At 45.4% G+C, this 24,183-nt stretch overlaps 1 protein-coding gene across 3 annotated transcripts in view; it reads right to left on the bottom strand.

Moving 5' to 3' along the window:
- Window positions 1–24,183, bottom strand: part of sea (mitochondrial citrate transporter scheggia) — a 138,060-nt gene that overhangs the window by 77,152 nt on the left and 36,725 nt on the right. For all 3 annotated transcript variants that reach the window (XR_012893967.1, XM_075887753.1, XM_037419026.2), the window contains exon 4: window positions 14,048–14,271. Coding sequence is in view for 2 of the 3 variants with exons in the window: in XM_075887753.1 (XP_075743868.1) it covers window positions 14,048–14,271 (224 nt within the window). In the remaining variant the exon portion in view is untranslated. The remainder of the gene's footprint in view (window positions 1–14,047; window positions 14,272–24,183) is intronic.

Here is a 24,183-nt window from a genome sequence, read left to right as displayed (position 1 = left end):
ATTCCTCATGTACAAGTAGCTGAAAACCTTCCTAGCCCAACTCTCCTCCCCTATATCTCTCTCAATCGCTTCTCAAATTTTATCTTGCTGCTAGCTTTTTTGCCCTCGAATGATGTCCATCCCATATCACCTTATACTCCCCGAATTGGTGTATTCCCGTGAGCTCCTGAAGTGCTGCACAGAGCAGCGCCATCTAGTGAACATTGCGAGATGTAAGGGGTGGCTACTACAACGGAGGAGGGAGTGAGCCATAGTGTAAGAAGCTTCGCCCCTAAAAGTGCTTTTGTAATATTTAGTGCACAACAATGTGACCTATATGGGACCGTATAAATATTACACCTGATTTTTCACTTCAAACCAATAAAAAAAGGCTCATTGTTATGAGGAAAAGGACACTAGGAACGTTCCGGGCACTGGAATGCGGCGCCGGTGTAGGGGACCCCTCGATATTGTGCATACACGACACGTTCACAAACGACATTGGACAAGAAGGCTCGTGGCACGCGACCAGAGCTGTGATGGAAAATCAGACGATGAGCTGTCAATGCGCGTTGGAACTTCGAACTGTGAAGGCAAGGAAGGTCAGTGTTGCTACCATGACGGAAGCAGTCGAGCCGCCCGGTTCTGAGGCTGTCAGCGAAAAGGCCCGGGAAGTGGCCATCGATCTTTGAAGACACGAGTGAGGCTGCCCCGACTTGCCACAGCCTGTTACAGCAGTGTTTGTGTGGACTACAGCTCTTCCGCTTCAAGCCAGTAGGGAAGCAGCCCACACCACAGTCAAGATGCTATTGACGAGTTAGGTGTAACCCAACTGAGCTGCAGACAACAACGAATACCAGAACCATCCCGGAAATGAGGTCGAGCGGCTCGTTCGGCAGGACCGACTGACGGGAACCGTAGGAGGTTGAGAAAGACGCTAACGACAGAATCGTCGAACCGTCAACACGGCGAGGGCACCGAGTCAATGTGGCAATGCGACAAACTGTAAGAACCTTTCGGTACTGAAACGCCATCTAAGAAAGCTACCGGCTAGAACTAGAGCTGGCTCGAACGCAGCTTGTCGTTAGTTCGGCTTTCAGTCTGTTTTAGACTAGTGCGTGATGATGTCAAGTGAGGCCATTTAGTGGTAATCTTAAAAATGTCTGGTAACTATATCTTTAAGAGTAGCGGAACAGGCCATTTGGGTAACAACATTGTATTTGGAAAAAACGAACAAGACTAAGAAGACTTCATAGGCATCTGACTGATGTGGTCATGTGTTCACGGGCTCCCGTCGAGCGCCATGTGTGAGCCTTGATTGGACAGCGGGGTGCAATCATAGCTATATGATAGCGATATACAACAAAAAGGCGATGCGAGAAAGCTTGTGAGTACAGCGCTTCAGTTATGTTAATTTACACCTTGAAAGCAGTTTACTGTGTGCACCACTTGCGAATCTTTTGAAAGAATGTCCGTCGCAGCTGCGGCACCGTTCCTATCTGTACCTCAGTAAAATCTTGTTAATTCCACCCCCGTTGATTCCGAATTTCAGTTAATTCGGTCACGGCGTCTGGTCTCATCTAAAGCGTACGTTGTTCTATAACTGAAAGGTCTCATTATTTCGGACAAATTCGGCCGCGCTTCTGTTAATTCGAACGCCCGACCGCGGTCGAGTCACGACGGGGAAGCAGCAGCGGATTCTGCCGGCCAAATCGAGGGTGCACCTAAAAAACTTTGGGATTGGATTGCAGCCTCTGAGATTCAGAACTTCGTCCACGGGTAGTATATCTCGGAGGCACCCAAAAAGAAACAAAAAGAAACCACATGGTGGTTTAAACAACCAAAATGGAAGGCAGTGCATCGCTACTGTCATCAGCAACGGGCGACCTACGTATTTACCTTTCCTTTTTTCTTGTGCGTCGGATACATTTGCGTGATGATTGAGTTGAATCGCTCACCTCTAGCGTGCTTGAAATGATTTATCTGAACATGATCAGTGCCATCTGCAGTCTTACTGTTTGCCATTTTTTAGAGAGTTCGCTGGTTTTTATTTCATTTTTATTACTGTGCGTTTTTTTTTTTGTGTGTGTGTTGTCTACTTTATGCGCGTGCAGGTGAACACCACGCAAGTGATGCCAGGATGGCTGCCACTTTGTCTTTTGCGGCTCCAACTGCCCCAACTCCCGCAGCAAAGAGGACGAAGTATGAAGCAAAAGATTTGGCTGCGAAGATGAAAATATTGAAGGCGTTGCAAGCGGGAGCATCTCGAAAAGAAGTGATGAAAATGTGAAGAAAAGCACGCTGAGCACTTACGTGAAGAACGAAGAGCAGATTACGCAAGCGTATGACGGGGACATGTTTGGCGACCAAAGAAAGAGGCTTTGAACGGCAGCGCATCTCAAGCTAGAAGACGCGCTGTTGCGCTGGATTACCGTTTGGCGCGATGCACGTTTGCCCTTGAGCGGCCCCCTTATCTGCGCACAAGAAGAGAAGTTCGTGGTGACCATGAACATTGACTCCTTCAATGCGTCGAAAGGCTAGTTCGACCTCTTCAAGAAGCAACACGGGCTGGTGTTTCGCAGCGTGTGTGGTGAAAGAGATGCGGCTGACGAAAGTGTTGTGCAGGACTGGCAGTCTGAACTATCTGCGCACCTTTCTGCGTACGAGCCGTGCAAAGTTTTCAACGCTGATGAGACAGCGCTGTTCTATAAGGCTCTGCCTGACAAGACAACAGTGTTTAAGGGGAAACCGTGCGTCGGTGGAAATTGAAGTAAACAGCCCATGACAGTTCTTCTAGCTGCTAACATGACCGGCACAGAGCGGCTCCCGCTGCTGGTGACCGAGAAGGCTGCGAAGCCAAGATGTTTTTAGAATATTAAGCAGCTGCCTGTCGACTACCAGTTCAACAGAAATGCTTGGATGACTGCCGCCGAACTCTTTCATGCCCGGCTGCGTCAGCTCGACCGCCGCTTTGGTGCCAAGACTCTGAAGGTGTTGCTCGTGCTAGACAACTGTAGTATGCACGTGTCTGGGCTCGAGAACATTGAATTGCTATTCCTGCCTCCGAACAAAACGGCTTCCCTGCAGCCGATAGACCAGGGAATCGTACAGTTCATGAAAAGCCACTATCGACGGCAGGTACTCGAGCGGATGTTGCTCTGCATGAAGTCAGGCAAGCAGTACGAAATAAGCCTGCTAAGCGCATTCCACATGCTGACATACGTGTGGAACAACACACCGCCTGCGGTAGTCACAAACTGCTTTAGGCATAGCGGCTTCCTGCACAACGTTGCTGATCTGGGGGTGGTGGCTGATGAGGAAACCGGCGAAGAGCAAGACGGCCGCTATGTGAGCATCATGCAAGCTGATGTGCCCCTGGGCAAATCGACAGCGAGAACGTCGCCGAAGTCTTGGATGGCGAAGGGAAATTGGCTGATGAGGACGTAAGTGATGCTGACGAGCGTGACCAAGGCTACACTATGACCAAGGCTGCGCATGTGTTGGCCGTTTTGGAGGACACATGCATGCTTTCCTCAGACAGTGTGCGCGGACTAAGCAACCTGCAGGGACTTCCAAAATTGTGACTTCGTCGCACATGGCGTCCGTGAAGCAAACCGCAACACCGACTTTTTAAAAAAATAAAAGTCTGATGCTGTAGGAGACATTTTTCAGATTTTTTGTTCGTACTCGCGATAATTCCCGAGTACCCTCGGTTAATTCGGACATTCTCTCCGGTCCCATGAGGTCCGAATTAATGGGGTTCTACTATACCACTCAAGTGCCGCGGAAACGATGACTGAAGTTTTTCAAGGCGTGCTTTGTGTTGGTTAGAGGCAGCAACTGGTCAGCAGAACGAAAAGCGGCTCTTTTCCTGATGTTGCTCAGAGCGGAGGGACTATACTTCAACAACAAAGTGAAACAAGCAACAGCAGTCAGCGTCGCTACGAACGCATTCTTTACTGAACTGGCTTTGACATCTGTGTGTCGCACAGAAGTAGCAAATGAGTAGACGAAGTTACTGAATGGCTTCACCTGCTCTTCAATAATTTCATTGTTGAAAAACATCAGTTCTGCAGGAGGCTTCAACTGCCAGGTGAACCTTTCACACAGTATGTCTCTGAACTGAAAAAGCTCTCTTTGACTTGCAAATTTGGTTGGACATTCAACGAATGCATACGTGGTCAACTCATTGAAGGAGTCTCAAACTGAGCGTTGCGCGAGCGCTTCTTTAATGGCGGCCAAACACTGACGTTGGTCAAGGCTGAAGAAATCGGCAAAGCTATGGAAGCAATACAGAGCGCAGTTTATGATAGAGCACCAGTCCAAAGAATCGCCAAATCTGCAATGCAAAACCAGACGTTAGACCAGCAGTGCGTCTTTCAAGCCACATCTGCATTTCGCACGCCTGTCCATGAGCAAGCCAGCGTTCGATGCAACTAGGCAGCAGCCAGCTCAGGCCAAGGCATTCGTGCCGCACATGAGGGCGCAAGAAGCACCTAAGATAATGGTCGCCAATCGTTTTGCTACCATAGTGGCTCCATGAACCACAAAGCAAATGCAAGAAACTGCCTAGCCCGCCATTAACAGCATCGCAAATATGGGAAATTTGGACACTTTGTAGTTGTTTGTTGTCAACAATCCTCCGCAGCAGTTGGAGCGTCGGAAGCCGCAACCTCCACGGTTGAAGAAAATGTCATCTTGAATTCACCACATATTCTTAGCCCAGGATTGCCACTATGCGAGAAGGAACTTGTCGTCCACATAACATTTAAAGGAAATAGGCTTCCTCTTCTGGTGAACACTCGTGCCGCTGTGTCCCTCATACATAACACCAGTTTTCAGAAATATTTTGCAAGTTTTTGCACCTTGTCTCCTTCAGCGCTGGCTCTACTGGACTATTCTGGAAAGTTTATTCCTAGTCTCTGCACCTTCAAAGCAAAAATTGGAGACAGTGGTACTCAGGCCACAGTGAAATTTTACGTCGAAGGGAAAGGTTCTTTGCTGCTCAGCCTGGACGCCATACAGAAACTACAAACTAATATTGTTACGGGGAGAAGGCGTCTAAAAAATACCTATGCTTTAGGTAAACAGGCAGGCGTACAATATGGAGCCAAGTCTGCACGAGCTCGCCCTAAACATCGTCCTCTTTCCTATAATGTTCATTTGGGGCACCCCGTAGCATCACCCCCGGTGGCGAAGGCACCGTCTCGGTGCTTGGTTGGTCCGAGTAATATCGCTTCAGCCAAGTGACGTGAACAACGCCAGAACACGATCGTGCGCCGGTGGCGTTAAGAGGTTCAATTTCATATGTTACGTTGGTGACTTGGCGCACCACACGGTACGAACTCGAGTACGGCAAAGTCAGCTTTTCGCACAGGCCAACTCGCCGTGACGGCATTTAGAGAAGCACTGTATCACCTTGACTGAAGTGGACATCACGATGGCACGCGTTGTAGAACAGGCGTTGTCGTTCCTGCAAATCGTTCAGATGCAGGCGAGCAATTTCACGTGCTTCTAGAGCTCTAGAGATCACATCACGGGCATATTCTAACGTGTGGCTAACGGCAGGAAGAAGCGTGTCAAAATGCAACGTAGGTTCTCGTCCGTACACAAGAAAAAATGGCAGGAAACCTGCAGTGTCATGCTAGGACGTATTATAGGCAAATGTTACAAATGCGGGGGCAAAGTCCCAGTCACGATAGTCGGAAGAAACGTACATGGTGAGCATGTCCGTGATGGTTCTATTTAGCCGCTTCGTGAGCCCGCTGGTTTGAGGATGATACGCCGTTGTGAACTTGTGCTTTGTAGCACAAGAGTGTAATATGTCTAGGATAACTTGTGCACAGCATGCATCACAATCGCCGATCACCCCACATCTGTTCTCTTTGCAGTTATTGAGCAGTGCCCCAATGACCTGATTCTTGGATTGGATTTCTTGTCCACTCGTGCCGCTCTCATGAACTGTGCAACCGGCGTTCTCCAACTTGAACTGCCTCGACTTGGGGCTGTGCTGTCCTCACCATCACAACGATTGTGCGCTGTTGATTATGTTTGGCTGTCACCGCAAGCCACCACGTTTGCGGCCTTAACGATATCACCAGCCCTTCCCGACGGTGACTACATAGTGTCTCCATTAGTAGATGTGATCTTGGCGCAAAGTGTTGCTGTGCCGCATACCATCATGACTATCGTGGACAACTACATTCAGCTTCCACTTCTCAACTTTAGCAGTTCGACCCAAGTTCTCCCGCAAGGCATTTCGTTAGGCCATGTTTCCCCACTTGATGCGTGTAACATCAGGGCATTAGACCCTGAAGACTGCTTGTCCCTTATTGCAGCCAGCCGAGCAAACGCACCTACCGATGAAATCACGATGATGATTGCCCCTGATCTTCTGCCCTGTCAAGCTGCGCAACTCCACCACGTTCTGACCACCTACCGAGATATTTTCGACAGCGATGACCGCCCTATAGGTCAAGCCTTCGTCGTGAATCATCAAATACATACCGGCGATGCTAGTCCTGTTAGACGGCGACCATATTGTGTTTCCCAGTCCGAACGCCAGGTCATACAACGAGAAGTCGAGAAGATGCTCGCTAAAGGAGTCATAGAGGCCTCTTCAAGTCCATGGGCGTCACCTGTTGTTTTAGTCAAAAATAAGGATGGCAGTTGGGGGTTTTGCGTTGACTACCGTGCCTTGAACAAGATAACCCGCAAAGACGTATATCCGCTGCCACGAATCGACGACGCCTTTGACTGCCTTCATGGCGTGCGATACTTCTCATCTATAGATCTGCGTTCGGGCTATTGGCAAATTTCTGTCGACGACTTAGATCGCGAAAAAACTGCCTTTGTCACACCAGACGGCCTTTATCAGTTCAAGGTTATGCCTTTTGGGATGTGCAACGCCCCGGCAACGTTCGAACGCATGATGGACTGTCTCCTCCATGGTTATAAATGGTCCATCTACCTTTGCTACCTCGACGATGTGATTGCTTTTTCTCCAACATTTGAAAGCCACCTAACTCGCCTGTCGACCATTCTAGCCGTTTTTCGTCGAGCGGGACTCCAGCTGAACTCGAAAAAGTGCAATTTTGGCCGACGAGAAATCACGGTCCTTGGTCATCGTGTAAGTGCTGCTGGCGTCCAACCGGACCCTGACAAGATTAGTGCTGTCATGAACTTTCCTCTTCCTTCTACTACCAAAGATGTTCGTTGTTTTGTAGACTTATGCTCGTACTTCCGACGTTTTATACGCAATTTCGCTACAATTGCACGACCACTCACTGATCTCCTCAAAAAGAATGCGCCCTTCGCATGGGGCCAAGACCAAGCACCTGCGTTTTCCACGCTGATCCAGCTGCTCACTTCACCACCAATATTGGCTCACTTAGACCCGTCCGCGACGACTGAAGTTCGCGACGACTGAAGTTCGCGACGACTGAAGTTCGCACAGACGCCAGTGCTCACGGCACCGGCGCCGTCCTCGCTCAACACCAGGGGGGCCAAACGCGTGTTATTGCGTAGGCCAGCCGCCTGCTCTCCACATCTGAGCGAAACTATTCGATAATGCAGCACGAGTGTCTTGCGTTGGTCTAGGCTGTAGCTAAATTTCGACCCTACTTGTATGGCCGGGAGTTTACAGTTATTACGGACCACCACGCTCTGTGTTGGTTGTCGTCGCTCAAGGACGCAACTGGTCGCCTAAGTCGCTGGGCTCTACGTCTCCGGGAGTATAACTTCGACGTAACTTATAAGTCTGGCAGGTTACACCAAGATGCCGATTGTCTCTCGCGTTATACGGTGGATCCTGCTAGCCTCGCCGTTCATGAGAGCGATTCTTGTGTGCTCGCCATATCCGATTTGCGCGACATCGGCACGGAGCAGCGCTGGGACGCAACCCTCAAGACAGTCATTGAGCGAGTATCTTCAAGACATTCCAACCCTTTCCTCCGTCAATATGTCCTCCGCAACGAAATTCTGTACCACTGCAACATGAAGCCTGATGGCCCGGACCTTTTGTTAGTTATCCCCCGACACCTGCGTACCACCATTCTTCAACATCTGCATGACGCTCCGATGACAAGACACCTAGGTTTTTCACGCACCTATCACCACGTGCGGCAACGGTTCTTTTAACCTGGCCTGTATAAATTTGTGTTCCGCTATGTCGTTGCTTGCGAGCGCTGCCAGCATCGCAAACGTCCTACTCTCCGTACGGCTGGCCTGCTCCAACCTATCGACATTCCCCCGAAACCATTTTTCCACGTCGGCCTCGACTTGCTCGGACCTTTCCCAACGTCCGTGTCAGGCAACAAATGGATCGCTGTCGCAACAGACTATGCGACCAGATATGCTCTAACTCGTGCCTTGCCAAGTAGCTGCGTTACAGACGTTGCAGACTTTCTACTGAATGACGTCATTCTGCGGCATGGGGCTCCGTGCCAGCTCCTGACGGATCGTGGTCGCTGCTTGCTCGCAAAAGTTATCGACGAAATCCTTCGTAGCTGCTCTACCGAACATCACCTTACCACTGCCTACCATCCCCAGACCAACGGTCTCACAGAGCGCCTCAACCGAATTCTTACAGACATGTTGTCCATGTACGTCTCTGCTGATCACCCTGACTGGGACGCAATGCTCCCCTACGTTACGTTTGAGTACAATTCATCAAGGCATGACACCGCCGGCTATTCTCCGTTCCTTCTTCTCTACGGCCGCAACTCTGCCTTGCCATCCGACGCACTCCTTCCTTCTGATACTACCGAACCAACGGTGTATGCTCAAGACGTTGCTTGTCGAGCCCGCGTCGCTCGCCAAATCGCGCACACTAGGCTCACTGCTTCTCAGGCCTCACAAAAAGTCCACTACAATTACTGCCACCGCGACGATGACTATCCTGCTGACTCTCTCGTCCTACTTTGAACGCCGCATCGACGTGAAGGCTTGTGCGAGAACCTCCTTCCACGATACACCCGGCCCTACAGAGTTTTTCGCAACGTCACTGACGTCGACAATTTCATCACTCCCATTGAACCACCTTCATCTTCTGCCACAACACATACTCATGTTGTCCATGTGTCGCGCTAAAACGCTACTACACTGCCAGTCCTGATTGACTTAGCGGCACCGTGACGGCGCTTCGTCTGCCGGAGGTGATATTACGAGGCAGTGGGCATGGCTCCGCCCCGTCGTAGACACATCGATGAAGAAGAAGCGGATTCGGCGCGCGAGATCCTAGCTACCCTGAGGTGCCACACCTACCTGGAAATATTGCAAATACACTCCTTTCTCTCTACCGTGTATTTGTGATCCCCGTAACACTATGTAACTTTAAAATAGAGTACTGCAGAGGAACGTAAAATGATGTTGCAGACGCTTTCTCTAGACTGCCCAACAATGAACATAACACCAGTACTGTGGAAGGAGAAGAAATCGTTTCTCTAGTAACTTCGGCAGTTGACAAGGCAACCGTACAGGCTGCAACAGCCATTGACCTTGGTTGACTAAAGTAATTCAGCAACTTAGTAAAGGCTAGTCACATAAAGAGGTGTTACCAGCTGACCAGATTCCATTTTTTGTTTACATTAAAGAGGAACTGTCACTGGTAGATGGTCTTTTAATGCAAGCAGATTGCATAATAATTTGCAAAGTGCTTCAATCAACTTTCTTGCATTTGGCGCATAAATTTCATCTTGGCATAGTTCGCACAAAGGAACTTCTAAGAGAGAGAGAAATACTGGTGGCCTCATCTCGATAGGCAAATTGAGGAATGTGTGAAAAATTCTCTCATATGTAAATCAGCAGATAGGTCAGTGAAACCAGTCTTTGCCCCTTAACAACCCGTTCCTTGGCTAGATCAGCCCTGGCAAAAGTTAGCCATGGCTATAGTCGGGCCCTTAAGTGTCACACCAAGCCCAACCTACAATAACTGTCATGTATTGTTATTCTTGTCGGCCAAAGTGTGTTTTACTTCCTCCACGACTTTGCACAACGTCATGAATTTTCTTAAATCTCTTTTCAGCACAGAGGGATTTCCAAGTCAAATTGTTACTGGGGATGGTCCTCAATTCATTTCTAGACCTTATGACGATGCTCTGAAGGAAAAAGGGATTCAGCATTGGAAGTCGTCGAATTATTATCCGCAATCCAATGACTTAATAGAACGGTTTATCAGAGCATTGAAGGAAGCACCGCTGAAGGGCAAATCAGTGAAACAGACTGTTAAAATCAAATTTGCCGCGGAATGTAAATAATAATAAAGCACATAACGAAGTTTAATCAGAACAATTCATTCCTGGGATCGCAAACTCGCAACAGAATAGAGAGTAAACATCAACAGATTAAAGCTTATGTCGATAATTGTAGAGGGGCCAAGCACCCCTCAGTGAAAGTTGGGGATTTTATTAAAGTTCAATCTTACCACACAGGTACAAGCAAGTTCTTAGGACCTTTTCAAGTCATGCAAAACAGAGGCCAAAACTAATTTCTGTTTAGTGATGGCCAGACTTGGAACCTTTTAAAATTGGGGGGGAATACCACCGCATTCAGGAAATGATAAATGCCTTCCACACACTGATTATTTGTAGGCCGAACTAGCTCGCTATTTCAGCTCCACTCACAGAAGAACAGTCTGATGCCCCCTCTCTGATCAGGTCACAAATATATCGCACAATATTACTCTGTCGGAGGTGGGTGTACCAACGTCTGAAGATATGCCCTCTACCACTGCAAACTTTTGCAATGAGAAATGGGCAGATAACCAGACACCTTCATCACCTGGCAGTAGCAGGGAACAGACGAATTCGAAAGCTGGAACTGGACATTAGGTACACAAGTGCCAGCATCCAAGATAGACAAGGACTAGTAAACGTCTTGTAGTAATGTTGTGCCGTGAATTACTATGTTTGTTGTGTTGTTTTCTTTTGTTTTGTTGTCATTTTATAAAGATCTCTCTACTTTTTGCATGTGAATGATACGTTTTCAGACGAGTTTGTGGTTTAGAATGTAAGATTGTTACCATATTTACTCGATTCTACAGCCCCCTCGATTATAACGTGCACCCTATTTCCATGACGGAAAAAAAAAAGTAAGACATCGATTGAAACGTGCACCCATTTTTCTCGCTGGTTCACACGATCACACCACTCGAAAAAACGACTCCTTTCGGGAGCATCTTCCATTTATATATGAGGTACGGGGGAAGCTTGTGCCCATCTGACGTGTAACAGAGCATTGCCGTCACTGTAGTTTTACCGTGGACCGATGCCAGCACGCGAACTTGCTTCGCGCCCTTCTTCTCGACGGTTGTGGAGCCAGGCATTTCGAAGTAAAGAGGCATCTGATCGGCATTCTCGATTTCCCCAAGCAGGTAGCCGTTGTTGTGCCGCAAGTTTAGGACGAACCTTTGAAAACTGTGAAGCTTTTCATCGTACTCCTCCACAAAACTTTTCGCATATGCCCGTTCACCTTCGGAGGGAAAAGCCTTTCCTCTTCATAAAGTTAGTTAGCCAGCACCTGCTCGCTTTAAACTGGCTCCGCATTAGACCTTTTTCTAAGGCTAATTGCATAGCCCACACTTGGAGCAGTTCTGTCGTTCATTTGCGGAAACCGACCCTGCTGTGGTCCACTGAAGCCTTTGCGTGAAGCTTTGCTGTCGATAATCTTCTGCTTTTGTTTACGCCAGTCCCGCACGCACGTTTCGGGAACTCCGAACGACCGCGATGCGGCCAGATTTCCCCCCGTTTCTGCACACGCAATGACTTCTTTTAAAAGCGGCATCGTGGTGCGCTCGAGTTTTTGTAGTCGGCCCTTCCATACCGTCGATGCTAATGCACTACAAGATGACGAACTCCTCAGCACACGTACGAAGTGCCGCACATGGGAAACACATAGGCAGAAATGGCCGACGCGCCATGCCGACGCACGTTGGGGGCGGCCATTTTGGAAATGCCGATGGCAATAGAATGACCGTATTCATTTTTTATTTCGTACTCGATTCTAACGCGCATGCGATTTATGAACTCGCTTAACCGGAAAAAAGGCACGCGTTAGATTCGAGTAATTACGGTAATCCGACATCATTAACTAAGAACTTGTTTTGAAGGAGGAGATGATGTGATAATGTCAAGTGAGGCCATCCAGCGGTATTTTTCGAAACAACTTAACTCTATAAGAGTATTGGAACAGGCCATTCGGCTAACAACATTGTATTTAAAGAAAAAACTAAAAAGAATAAAATGACAGAAGGCCTCGCACTCTTTGTTTATCAGCATCTGACTAATATGGTCGTGTGTTCGTGGGCTCCCATCAAACGCCACGCGCAAGCCTCTATTGAACAATAGGGTGCGATCATAGCTGTATGATCGTGATACAACAGTGTGTGCATATAGTGTTAGTGAATTTTGAGTGCTTTAACGCTAATTCTGTGCATTTGCTTCGTCCGTTTTATGTATAAAGTGTGTTTATTGTGCGGTACCCGTCTCTGTCAGCGAAGAGGCCTGGGAAGTGGCCTCTTCAGTGACAGAGATTTGGGATGTTTGTTTGGAGAGTGTAGAAAAAAGTGGTGTAAACTTATACCTAAATAAAACTTGCTTCATTCTTTTGTAATCTTGCCGCAAAATGTTTTTGTGACCATGAGGTAGAACTGAAACATGGACAAATTTAACGACCATAGTATGCATTGCTCTGCTATTGCATTCCAGATTTGGCATCAAGATATGATAAAATATTTTTTACTACAATTGAAAAGAAACATTTATGTTTTGCCCTCAAAATTCGCATAATCAATTTATAGAAATAACGGTACAGTGTTAAGTGAGAAACACTTAACGTTTCGTCTGCTGCGATGCCAGGTGCGTCTGTCCAAGTGGTCTGCCCCTAACGCACCTCTCGTTTTGTTGTGAAGTAGAGTCAGAGGAGCGCAACGGTGCGCCTACTTATCTTCGCAGTCGTTTTGCAGTATATTTAAACGAGTTTTGGCGAGAACTTACGAAAACATGTAAACTCGATCTAATATTCTACACTGGCATTAGAACCTACATCCATGCGCAGCGGTGAGTGGAAGACACTTCGTTTAAACTGTCAAATGCATCTTGTAAAGCTCCAAAGCCGCAGCAAATCTCAGACCTAGTGGAAGGCGCTGCTTCAGTGCTTTGCACCACATCCCACTACCCACACTGCGCGAAGAATGCAACTGATATTGTAGAAAAAGATTTGTAGACAGTTCGCTAGCTAAGGCAATCCTATCCAAAACCTGTACTTCCCATAATTCCCATGAGGGTACACGATTTCAGTGCCAGATTTCTCTCTAGGTATTATTGCATGAAACTCTATGGTACTGAAACGCCCTTTTGGATAGCTACTGGCTTCGCCTAGAGTTGGCTGTAGCGCAGATTGTCATTAGTTCTGTTTTCAGTCCATTGTAGACTGGTATGTACATAGTACGGTATACTGTTAGTATATTTTCAGTGCTCTAATGCAAATTTTGTGTATTTGCGTCGTCCGTACATTTTATAAAGTGTGTTTGTTTTGCCACGGTTGTCTCCTGCCTCTTTTTTAATGCAATCCGTAGCAAGCGCTCCCAGGATAATTGTGGAACCCATGTCAACAAAGCGTCACTTGCACTCGCTAACAACAGCCACTGTGTGCCGCTCTAGTCTAAAAACTGTGTGGTTTCTTTGTAAAAATAAAATTACAGCAGATTTGTTTTTCGTGCTGTCACTGCCACAGGAACATCGGTGCATTTGACAGCTTGAGAAGAAGTGATGAAACCAACACGCTTGATTTGTGTGGCACGGCCATTTAAAAATTTTTTTGTTAATCTTAACATGCTTCTAAAGAAAACAGATCAATTTCAAAATTTCGAAACCAAACATTTTTAGGCAAAAAAATCTCAAGCTTAAAATTGTGAAGGAGTAATGAGTGCCGAATACCAAGCTTTCACTGAGCAAACAATTTTATAGCCACCCCGAAGATAACAGCACAACGGTCACCGGTTTAACAATATTAAGACATATGACAAATGAAGCCACATTCGCAACTATCGCTGTTTAGTGAGAAGACTTACCCTCAGTGCGGACAATCTCGCGCACGCCGTGGAAGAATCCCTTGTACTTAGGGTTGGGGGAGGCCTGATCATTGATGAACTTGACTTTGACAGTCTCCATCGGCGTGACAGCCAGGATGGCCTCCGAAACGCCCGCACCCAGTCCGCACAGCAGCCGCATTTGCGGAGAGAGGTTGCCCCGCGAATCGACGCTGCGCTTCTTCAGGGCTTCAAACGCCCCAAACCTGCACAACATTTGCAGTATGCGGGCACAGTGAGCTCACTCTCAGAAATGTTGATTTCTATCCAAGCATCTAAAGACACAATGCACTGCACTGAAACAGAGCTCACTCTCAGAAATGTTGATTTCTATCCAAGCATCTAAAGACACAATGCACTGCACTGAAACATAGCCCAATCTCTAAAAAAAAAAAAAAAAAACCATGTGCCAACTGCAAGTTCTCATCACAAATTCTAGAAGTGACAATTTCAAGCAAGTTCTGTATTTATGTACAAACACTGCAATCAAGGATTCTCAAGGCACACACAATCATGGAGGAACTGTAGTGTCAGAAGTTGCAATTTATTGAGGAGCCGGAGATGTTTACATCTGTCTGAAAAATTTTGAGCACTAGCCGCATCTAGGTTGATCTACGCTTACAGTTTTAATGCAGCTCAATTAATGGAAGTGACTATACTTTTTGGAGCATACTTTGAAGCAAGAAAAATACTGTCTTGGAGTAGCCATAAGTGTTTTAGGAGAATAAAACAGTGCTAGTTTAGAGCAGCTATTGGTGTATCAAGAGCAGATATTATATTTGCCGTACATTGATTGGAGTTGAGAGCACTGTCGAAGCATCTCACAAATATTACTTATTAGGAGATATATTTAACAGACCACAAATGAAAATCTCATAAAGCAAACAGTGGCAGGTTGTCAAAAATGTGCTGTGAAATGAGCTACACTTTAAAATACTAGCAGTATTTATGGCATAAATCGAAGCAAACCAGAAAAACTCAGCGCCACATTTTAGAAGTAACCACAGTCCCATATAACTGTTGCCAAATAAGCAGCAGATGATCGGTATGAGAAAAGCAATCGTGCTCATTTTCAGATTTCACCACACTAGACTGGGTGTCTAGCCCGAAAAAGAAAAAGTCAAATGAGCTATATCCTTAATATGCCATTTCTTGTCGCACAAATGAGATGAGAGCCAAAATGAGATTTCCTCACTTGGCTAAAGTCCAGGAAAAATAAAAATTCGTGCTAGCTTCATCTCTTCACCTCATCTCCTAACAGTTGCAGCAGGGCCTGTGGGGGTGTCCTGCAGGAAACTACCAATTTTCCCCACTGTCGTAAAAACAGCTTTTTGGTGTTTTACCTGTGTCTGTTGCAATCAGTGGCACATCAAGCGGGTTTACTAATGCATACAGAATCGCCGTACGAACAGACTCAAGCACAGTCAGTCACGCACTGCACACCAATTAAGTAAAAAAATAAACTAGATACAAACGAACAAGATGATGCTTGCTTCAAAATGGGACACTTTCACGCATCAACATATTATGTAACATACAATTTTATACTAATGGACATGATGAAAATTCGCTACTTGCCATATTTATTGCTATTTTTCATACTCTTTATTACACCCTCGAATGCTCAAGCAGGCAAATTGCACAGACCTTTTTTTTTTTGGCCAATAGCCACCTTCATGAACTTCACAGCCAAACTAACTTCATTTGCATTCTACAAAGTACCTGGGAGAGGACGTGCCCGTACCAAGGGAGTGACATCCTCATAGAGCTAATTGGGATGAAAATTGGACACAACGATAGCACCATCTGTATTCTGGAGACAGTTGTAAAAAGATGGGATGAAAACTACTATTTTACTTATAACTGAAGAAGTTTTTATTATCTTTTACTGTCAAAGAGCTTTTTCTAGCAAATAACAACTAAGAAAATATTGACTGTATAACTTATGACTGCACATAAAACGAAACAGCTTTCAAAGGCACAAGGCCAACGTTCTTCATAGCAGACGACACCGTCGCTGTCTGCTTCTGCGTTATGGCTGTCCCTAGATCGCTACAGCAGCCCACTCTCAATTTCTCTCGTTTTCATACAGTAGCACATTGTAGCAAACTACTCACTAGAAGCTCACAATTATCTTGCATACCTACTTTAGTAAGTTAGTGATGCCACATACAGGCACAGCAAAATAACCACACTTATTGCACAAACTTGCTGCGATAAATTATTTATTCGTGACTCAGTCAATGTTTACATAAAATGAAGGCCTCGTAAGTAATGCTTTAGCATGTACAGCAGTGAAAAGTATGCATGTATAAGCATTCATGTGCAAACAAGGTACGTAATACGCATAGCCCCAATGCAGATGCCCGGAGCATAGAAGCTGTCCAGCGCTGGCTGATATATACATCGAACTGCACGAAACCTTCACTGACGTAAGTAAAAGTATAAAGCTAACGACCCTGCACTTCTGTAGCTCAAGACTACACAACATCTGTTGACAGAATTTGGCAATCTTTCTGTAATTAAGATCAAAATATCCCCGTGCCTTTCACGAGCAGCGCGGCGCGACTGTTTTTCTGGTTTGCATTGCAACCTAAAGTGTGTCACTTTTTAATTTTCAACACGCACGCACTATTCATGCCTTTTGTGGTGTCTGGGTTTTGGTTCCACTTTTAGAACCGAAACCGTCTTATTTGCATTACACAATTCAGTGAATGATGATTATGTTTGATGTTTTGTGGCGCAAGGGCAATTTCACGGCCAAAGAGCGCCAGTTCATCTTAGAATTGTGAATTCAGTTAATGGAAAGCTCAGGAAGAGGCCAACGAGAACTGTTGCTTTGCACGTCGCACGGCTCCCAAAAAGCTAGCCAGTGGGCAAACAAGCACCCACTACTACTTTAATAGATCAGAAGTGTCTAGACCAAAAGATGGTCACGGTAAATGTCGAGAGAAAAGTCAGGGTACCTGCAAGTTTGGTAAGATATGTCTTTCATTTCTCACTGTGACAAAGCAGGAAAACACTCAGAGTCCAGCAGCTCAAGATATCTGCATAAATGTTAGGTACAAAAAGAAGCACTACGGCCATAAAGCAGAAATTTAGCACTTGAGGATGACTGACGAAGAAAAGGCCAACATAGCGGAGCACCTCGAGCACGGTGTGCCCATGAAAACCGTATTGAAAAATATAAGAACATCTGCTGCTAGCAAGCTAAGATCAGCACATTTGGCAGAGCGCGTAAGTCTGCATAACATCAAGTGGCAGTTTCCCATTGCTGCTCCTGAAAAGTGTCAGCCTAATGATGCTGTTAGCGTAGATATGTGGGTGCAAGCAATGCGAGACAAAGGTGAACCACCAGCCCTTAGAGGGCGTTGTACATATGTATTTAATAGCATGCTTGTGTACATAAAACAGTTCCTGCTTGGCTACCGGCTGCTGCATACCTCGTGTCAGCCGGCGCTTTAGCGTTGTGCCCTGTGTGCTCTGTGCGGCACTTCCGCCGATACAACACCTTTTAATGCCTAAAAGTAAATGAGGAACAGTTTTTTATGCGTACCATTCTGAAGTTTTATAAATAAAATCGTCAAAAAAAGGCGCAGATGGCGTTTCCATTGCCCCTGCCGGTGGAGTGCTTTTGTCGTTTCAACAGCAGCAACAGCTAAAGGCCCGGACAGGAAGCTCCCAACACGCCACTTGCTTGCCAGTAAACTGACACCAATAGAGATAGAGTGGTGGATGTTCATCATGGAATATTTTTCAGCGCAACGGGTTAGATACGGACAGAGAAGAGATACGGACATCAGCGCTTTGTTTCTTCTCTGTCCGTATTTTACCCATTGCGCTGTAAAATATTCCATGATGAACACAAATAGTGCTACTTTGGTTATTTTTACAGACTTTACACTTGTCGTTGCAGTGGCACCCCCTCCCGCACGCCACTGGAGTACATCACACGCTTTCGAAACATTTTCACCGATTTTAGTTAGTGTAATTACTTCTAGACTATTTTAGTTCATTATACCTTGTTCGTTCATTTTAACCTGGCTTGGAGAATTGCTAGCCCTATTTTAGCGAGCGCGATTGTGGGATGTATGAATGAACGACAGACCGAGCCCCTCAAGTGCTCCACACTTGAAAAAAAAAAAAAAGATTCTAGGGCTTATTCTTATCGCTATACCGGTCAAGCTAGAATGATGATTGTCCACCTTATTGGGAACAGGGGAGTCAGCATATCGGAGTGCTAGTTAGGATGACTGTCACGGCTATGAGCGGCACTGGCCAACTGGAAGGGGCCGAAAACTTGTTCTCATAGCAGCTGTTTTCTTTAATGCAACGAAAAGTAGACCCATCTGGCTGTCTAATCATGAGGTGGTACTGTGCAAAAAGCCATGAAACATTTGTAATTAGAGTTTTTATATCTGCGGTGAATGTGAAATCGTACCACAAGTGACAACACATGTTGCAAACACTGTGCACGAGCACAGTGTGTGTTTGACCGCAGCGGTTTAGTGAGCACGTGCCGTAGCTTCACATGGTCTATTGGCAGCCACCAAGGCAGCACCACTTCCCACTGTGCAACTGCTTTTACCTCGTAAGCAGCACTGGACAAAGCGAGGACTGATAATACCGATGTCATTCAATACTCTTTCTCGTCATAAAACTTCACCATCACTCTATGGAGGATGTTCACATGGTGCAGAAAGCTGCAGCACCGCAGCACCACCGTTGTTTCGAGGCCACACTTCTTTGGCCCTCTGGTTTGATTCTGCCGAGACTGCACATGTGGGCTGCTTGAGCAGAATGTTTTAATGTTACTCTGTACCAGTAACTGCTTTCTGAATGCAGACCAAGTTGAAGAATTGTACAGTTGAGCCTGTGCATTCTTGTGACAATACCGTTCAGGTGCTGCTTACCGAGGTGCTATTTAAAGACACTAGGGAAAAGGTGTCTTTTCCTTGCATGCCAAGTGTTTGTGGAAAGCTCAAAAACTTGTGGCAAGAAACAGATGACTTCAGCATTGATACAAACATGTGCGTGTGTGTGCACAGCACTTGGATTCATTAGACATAATCCTTTGCATGATTCCACGATGAACAGAAAAACAGTATCATTGCAGAGAGACAAGTCGTGCGCCTCAAATCTAGCGCCATTTGTCGTATGTTCGATGTCCTGAAAGCATACCTAACGAATCGGAAAGAAATTCACGATCAATTTCAGTTTGGAAACCACTGAAATAACCTCGACAGCCAATGTGTGCAAGGGGGGTTTCCAGCTGTAATAAACAGGCCTTTAGCTACATGTTGCAAGGAAAAAAAGAACATGCAAGTTTTCTGGGTCGATATTCCTCGAACGCATCTTTTGAACTTTACACTACTTCGGACTGATGAGTAGAGATGAAAATTATCTGTTACATCTCGATCATAAGCATTTGCTTTGCTCCATTCCCTCCTCCTCCTCTCCCCCCCTTGTTCTAAGAAAAATTGCAGTTTCAATTCTATCAAGTGTCCGGCTTCTCTACGGACAGCCCTGAAAGCGATCGCGTGTCAATCCTCGTGACCATGCCTGTGACGAGTATTGGAGGCGCAAATACAGAATCGGGGGGAAATATTAATTCTTGCAGCTTTCGTTGGGGATGTTGAAAACAAAGAACATGTCAGAAAACCATGTTGCACCATTCAACTGATGCGTACCAAAACTATCAAAGTTCCCGACGCCTGAAAACGACAACAGTTGCCAACGAGGAACCGTTTCATTGATGCTTACAATCTGGTTCAAACAGTTAGATTACTGGAAAATGCGAGCAGACGCTCTAGAACAATTTATGTTATGCAAGAATAGTCCATCACCACAGCTGGAGTAACACGCATGCACACGAAAGTTCAAGAAATAACAGTTCTGGACCTTGAGATCAGGTTGTCATGTATTTAACATGACTGTCAAAACTGTCAGATTAAACACTTCGCCCAACTGATACATTATCCTCAATGATACTTCTCTCAGAATTTATGCCCATTCTTTCCTTTTTATTATTGCTTTTCATGTTCATGCCACTTCATGACCATACATTTGAACTACTCTCTTTTTATCTTAGCACTGTTTTCATAAACTTTTTGTATTACTTTTTTGTGATGTTACACCTGTATATTTCATATTTGTTGTACATGATTGACTACCATTCCTGCTGCTTTGTCAACTTGTGAACGGGGTCAGGACCTCGTCACGCTCTTGAGCTTTTAGTCCTGTACTCCACCTTATCTAAAGGAAATAAAATGATTGATTGATTGATTGATTTAATGCTAATGCCACTGATAGTATTTTATTCTCTGTACAGTGCATCACAGTCACATCAGTTTTTTTTTTTTATAAAGATTAGTTTTGCAGTAACAAAAAGGGTTATGTGCATTGTCTGCGGGCACACTGAACCGCCAGCTGAATTTGAGATTTACCTTTTGTACTCACCTTGTCTCAGACACGAAAACATTATCAATGTTCCAAGCTTAAAGGGACACTCAAGTCAAATATTAAGTCGACGATGTTGATTGCTTAAATAGGAGTCCAAAAAGTAGTGCTACTTTTGTGCCAAATAAGTGCTTACTTTGAAATAAAATCACTTTTTAGTGGTCCGCATCACGTTAGCACACTTCAAATTACCTGCCTCAAGTGGAACCTTTCTGTTGCCATACACAATGTTGCCCCTACTTCCCTACTCAGTTGCCGACACTAGTAGCAGCAGAACGAAAGTAGCAGGAGCCACAGCAGCAACAACGGCCATTGAACAATTTCCTACCATGGCCTTTGAGATCACAGGCGTGCTTGGTTCAACTGGGCCCTGCTAGATGGCATGACCTGTCCAATTTAACCAGGCAAAAATTTAACTTTTGAACCACTCGCAGCATTCCCCATAGTAAAATCCGGCAGTTTTTTTATTAATCAAACAGAAATGAACAAGCACCATTTTATTAGATCTCTTGATGTATGGAAGGTTCTTTATTTCGTGCAGCTAGTTCTATTACTAGTGATTAATCGTAAGAGGTAAGTCTGATGTCATCCGGGTTCGTTTGTAAATGTCCTACTCATGCTGAATGTGTTTTCGTGCATTCACATAAACTTCTCTGTAAGTAGGGCACTGCTGTTGATATTATTGGCATTTTAGATGTTCACTAGATGCCTGATTTATAGGCACTAAAAAAAAAACAGATTTGGGCACCAAAAATAGACAGGCAAAACACTGTTCTAGGCTCCCAAAATCGTAAATATAAGCACAATAAACTTTGACAATATTCAAATTTTTGAATAAATATGTGTGGCATCTGTCTCTATGACATGAAAGCAAAAAAAAATATTTTAGCTTATGATGGTAGAAAGGCGCAATGGTTTACTACATACATGCACGTTTTCCGCAGGGTTCGCACAATACGGTTTCTCCATTTCTAGTTCAGCGTGTGTCCACCATCGAATAAACATGCTTGTGAGTCTATCTCTTTTCGGCATAGCTGAGAAGGGCTACACAGGTGCAAATAGCCAGAGTTCAAAGTGCCAGAAGGGTTTTTTTGCATCGCATTGACTTGGTCTAACCGCACAGGCTCAATTTTTCTTGTCTCTGAACACGTTAAAGAGTCGTTACACAGGTTTGAGAGCTTCGAGAAGCAAAGAGGAATGCATGCAATCACGATCCCATCTACCAAGATTTGCAGCGCTACGCTTGCTATGAAGGGTTGATATGCCAAACTGAACACTGCTTGACCTTCGTCTCATGGGCGTGCGCTCCAACATGGTGAAGGTGACAGAATGGTCCTGATTACGTCGAAGTGGTACATGAAACTGCGAGAACTATTCGATACAACGTGTGTAATTTGTGCAAATGACTGACTGAATGAAAGTATGAAGGTTGACGAAAATGTTAGAACACAGACGAAATCTATTCGGGTTTTTTTTAACTTCGTATTGAGAGAGATGCGAGACTAAAGTGTTTCCATTTCATTTGCGCTGGTGTTCTCGCAGTTCTCGCATCATACAGATGCCAGCATTCACAACGCTTGCCATGGTTTTGGTGCGTCGTTCCTTACAGGGGTTGCAGCGGTGTGACGCTATATATTGTGGTGAGGATACGTTTATACCAGCCTCTCCAAACGTGCATGCAGAGAGGGACCCATCCCACAAAAATAATCAGTACAATAGAGAGAACATTGAAACGATAGAACACCGCTTGCGTGCATGGGCTGACATGGGCATGTCATGCAAATGTAGCTTACGCGCCCATGACAAGCTGATGTGCGTCGTGTGATGCTCCAGCTTCGAGTGGCTCCGATACCAAATAGGGCAGAGAAGGAATTGGGCTTGCGAAGTCTACATCGAGTGAATGGCGAAGGTTTCAAGCTCACCTCCTCAGATCATGCTTTCGCAGCTTGTAATAAAGCAATTAAAAAATTCTAGTGATACGATAAAGCTTTTCACTGGGCACGCAACACTTTCACGTTGTCTAAGTAAAATTTCCTAATTAAGTAACCTAGTAAAGCACCACATTTAAATGACCAATAAAACAAAACCACATAGATATCATTTTTTGTTATCTACATTTTACTTCCATGGTTTCGCATTCATTCTTCATCGTCCTGCTGCTGCACAGAAGCACCTCCTGCTCCCTACGCATGCGAGCGGACGCGGAGAGATGCTGAGCATACGATGTGGCACGGATGAATACACGTGTAGAAGCTAATCCACCTTCCTTTCGGCTAAAAGGCCTTGTAGGCTTGACAGTGCTAAATGTTACTTGTGAAATAAAGTATAGTTTGCACCCCACAGTGTTCCGAAAGCTAAATTTTGCTGGGTAACATGAATACCAAACTCCAGCGGTACTTGAAAGCAAAATTTAAGGTTAATTAGCATTTATATAGGCATCGATTTTAAAAACAGGCACTTATAGGACTTTAGGCAGCAACGTCCAAAATAGGCATTTATAGGCACTAGAAAAACATTATAAAAGCTCTCCTTGCCCTTTAATTCGTGCTCATATGTCAAAGTGGCACGATAAGAACACAAGAAACGAAATAGGCATTTGCCTATAATCCGGCCTCTAGTTATCACACATTGAGCTTTCACTTTGACTAACATTGTTATTTGACTTTAGTGTCCTTTTAAGAAGAGATGCTAAGTAAAGTCTGTATGCCCCTTTCTGCGGTGTGAACCGAGAAAGCCGGCTCTCGCATGTTGCTGCTGAGGTGGGAGAGACTAAGCTCATGATGCACACACGGGGCATTCCTGAATTCATCTCTCCGATGCCCTTGCCTCCTCGCATCTGTTCACGATGTCTTAACAAGTTCATGCACGGTACTCCCAAGCAAAGGTCACTTTCACGCAGTTCGAGCACAGTGCTCGCATGCCTCCAGCCATCAAGATCTGTAACACCATAGTTGTTGGGTCATTTCACTCAGAGTTACAGTCCGTGGTGAGCGCTTGAAGTCGTAAGTTGGAGCTTCGAGCTTGTTGTGTAGACGCTCACTGCTATCACTGTAACGAACTCCCCGCAATGGCTTGCATCCACTGCACGGTTACACCGGCACCTGACCAAGATGTTCCGGCATACACCGCCATGTGTTTCTGAAGGCCCACTTCCAGGAAAACGCTGCTGAAGGAAGTCGATAAAAGTGCTGAGCCCCGGCATTTGCCCGAAGCTCGCTTTTGTTCATATGGGCTCGCAGGCCCAACACTACTCGAAAAAAAAAGTTTTTTTAATTTGTAATTTCGGGCAATGAAATTTTTGTGGTGCATATAGGCTTTTATGCTAATTTCGAATGTGTAATCAGTTTTATAGTAAGTAGCACCTTTTGTTTTTTACCCCGACCGTGAGTGAAATATAGTTCTTAAAAGCGATTTTAACCTGCTCCAAGTTTATTTACAATCTTCCAGCCTTTTTCATGAAAGTAGAGAAACTAAACTTGTGAAAGCAAACAAAAACAAAAAATATGCAATAAAAGAGGAAGAAAACAACCACGCGTTTGTGGCATGGAGCCACAAGGAAATCAGTACGGATTTCCTGGAAAGAAAAGCCCTTTAGTTGCCGAAAAATTCGTCCTGGTCTGGTGTTCGGACCCGGGACCAATGCCTTTCCGGGGCGGTCG

This window comes from Rhipicephalus microplus, chromosome 3 (genome assembly GCF_043290135.1).
Source record: "Rhipicephalus microplus isolate Deutch F79 chromosome 3, USDA_Rmic, whole genome shotgun sequence".
NCBI classification, from domain to species: domain Eukaryota; kingdom Metazoa; phylum Arthropoda; class Arachnida; order Ixodida; family Ixodidae; genus Rhipicephalus; species Rhipicephalus microplus.
This window is presented reverse-complemented; position numbering and strand designations above follow the sequence as displayed.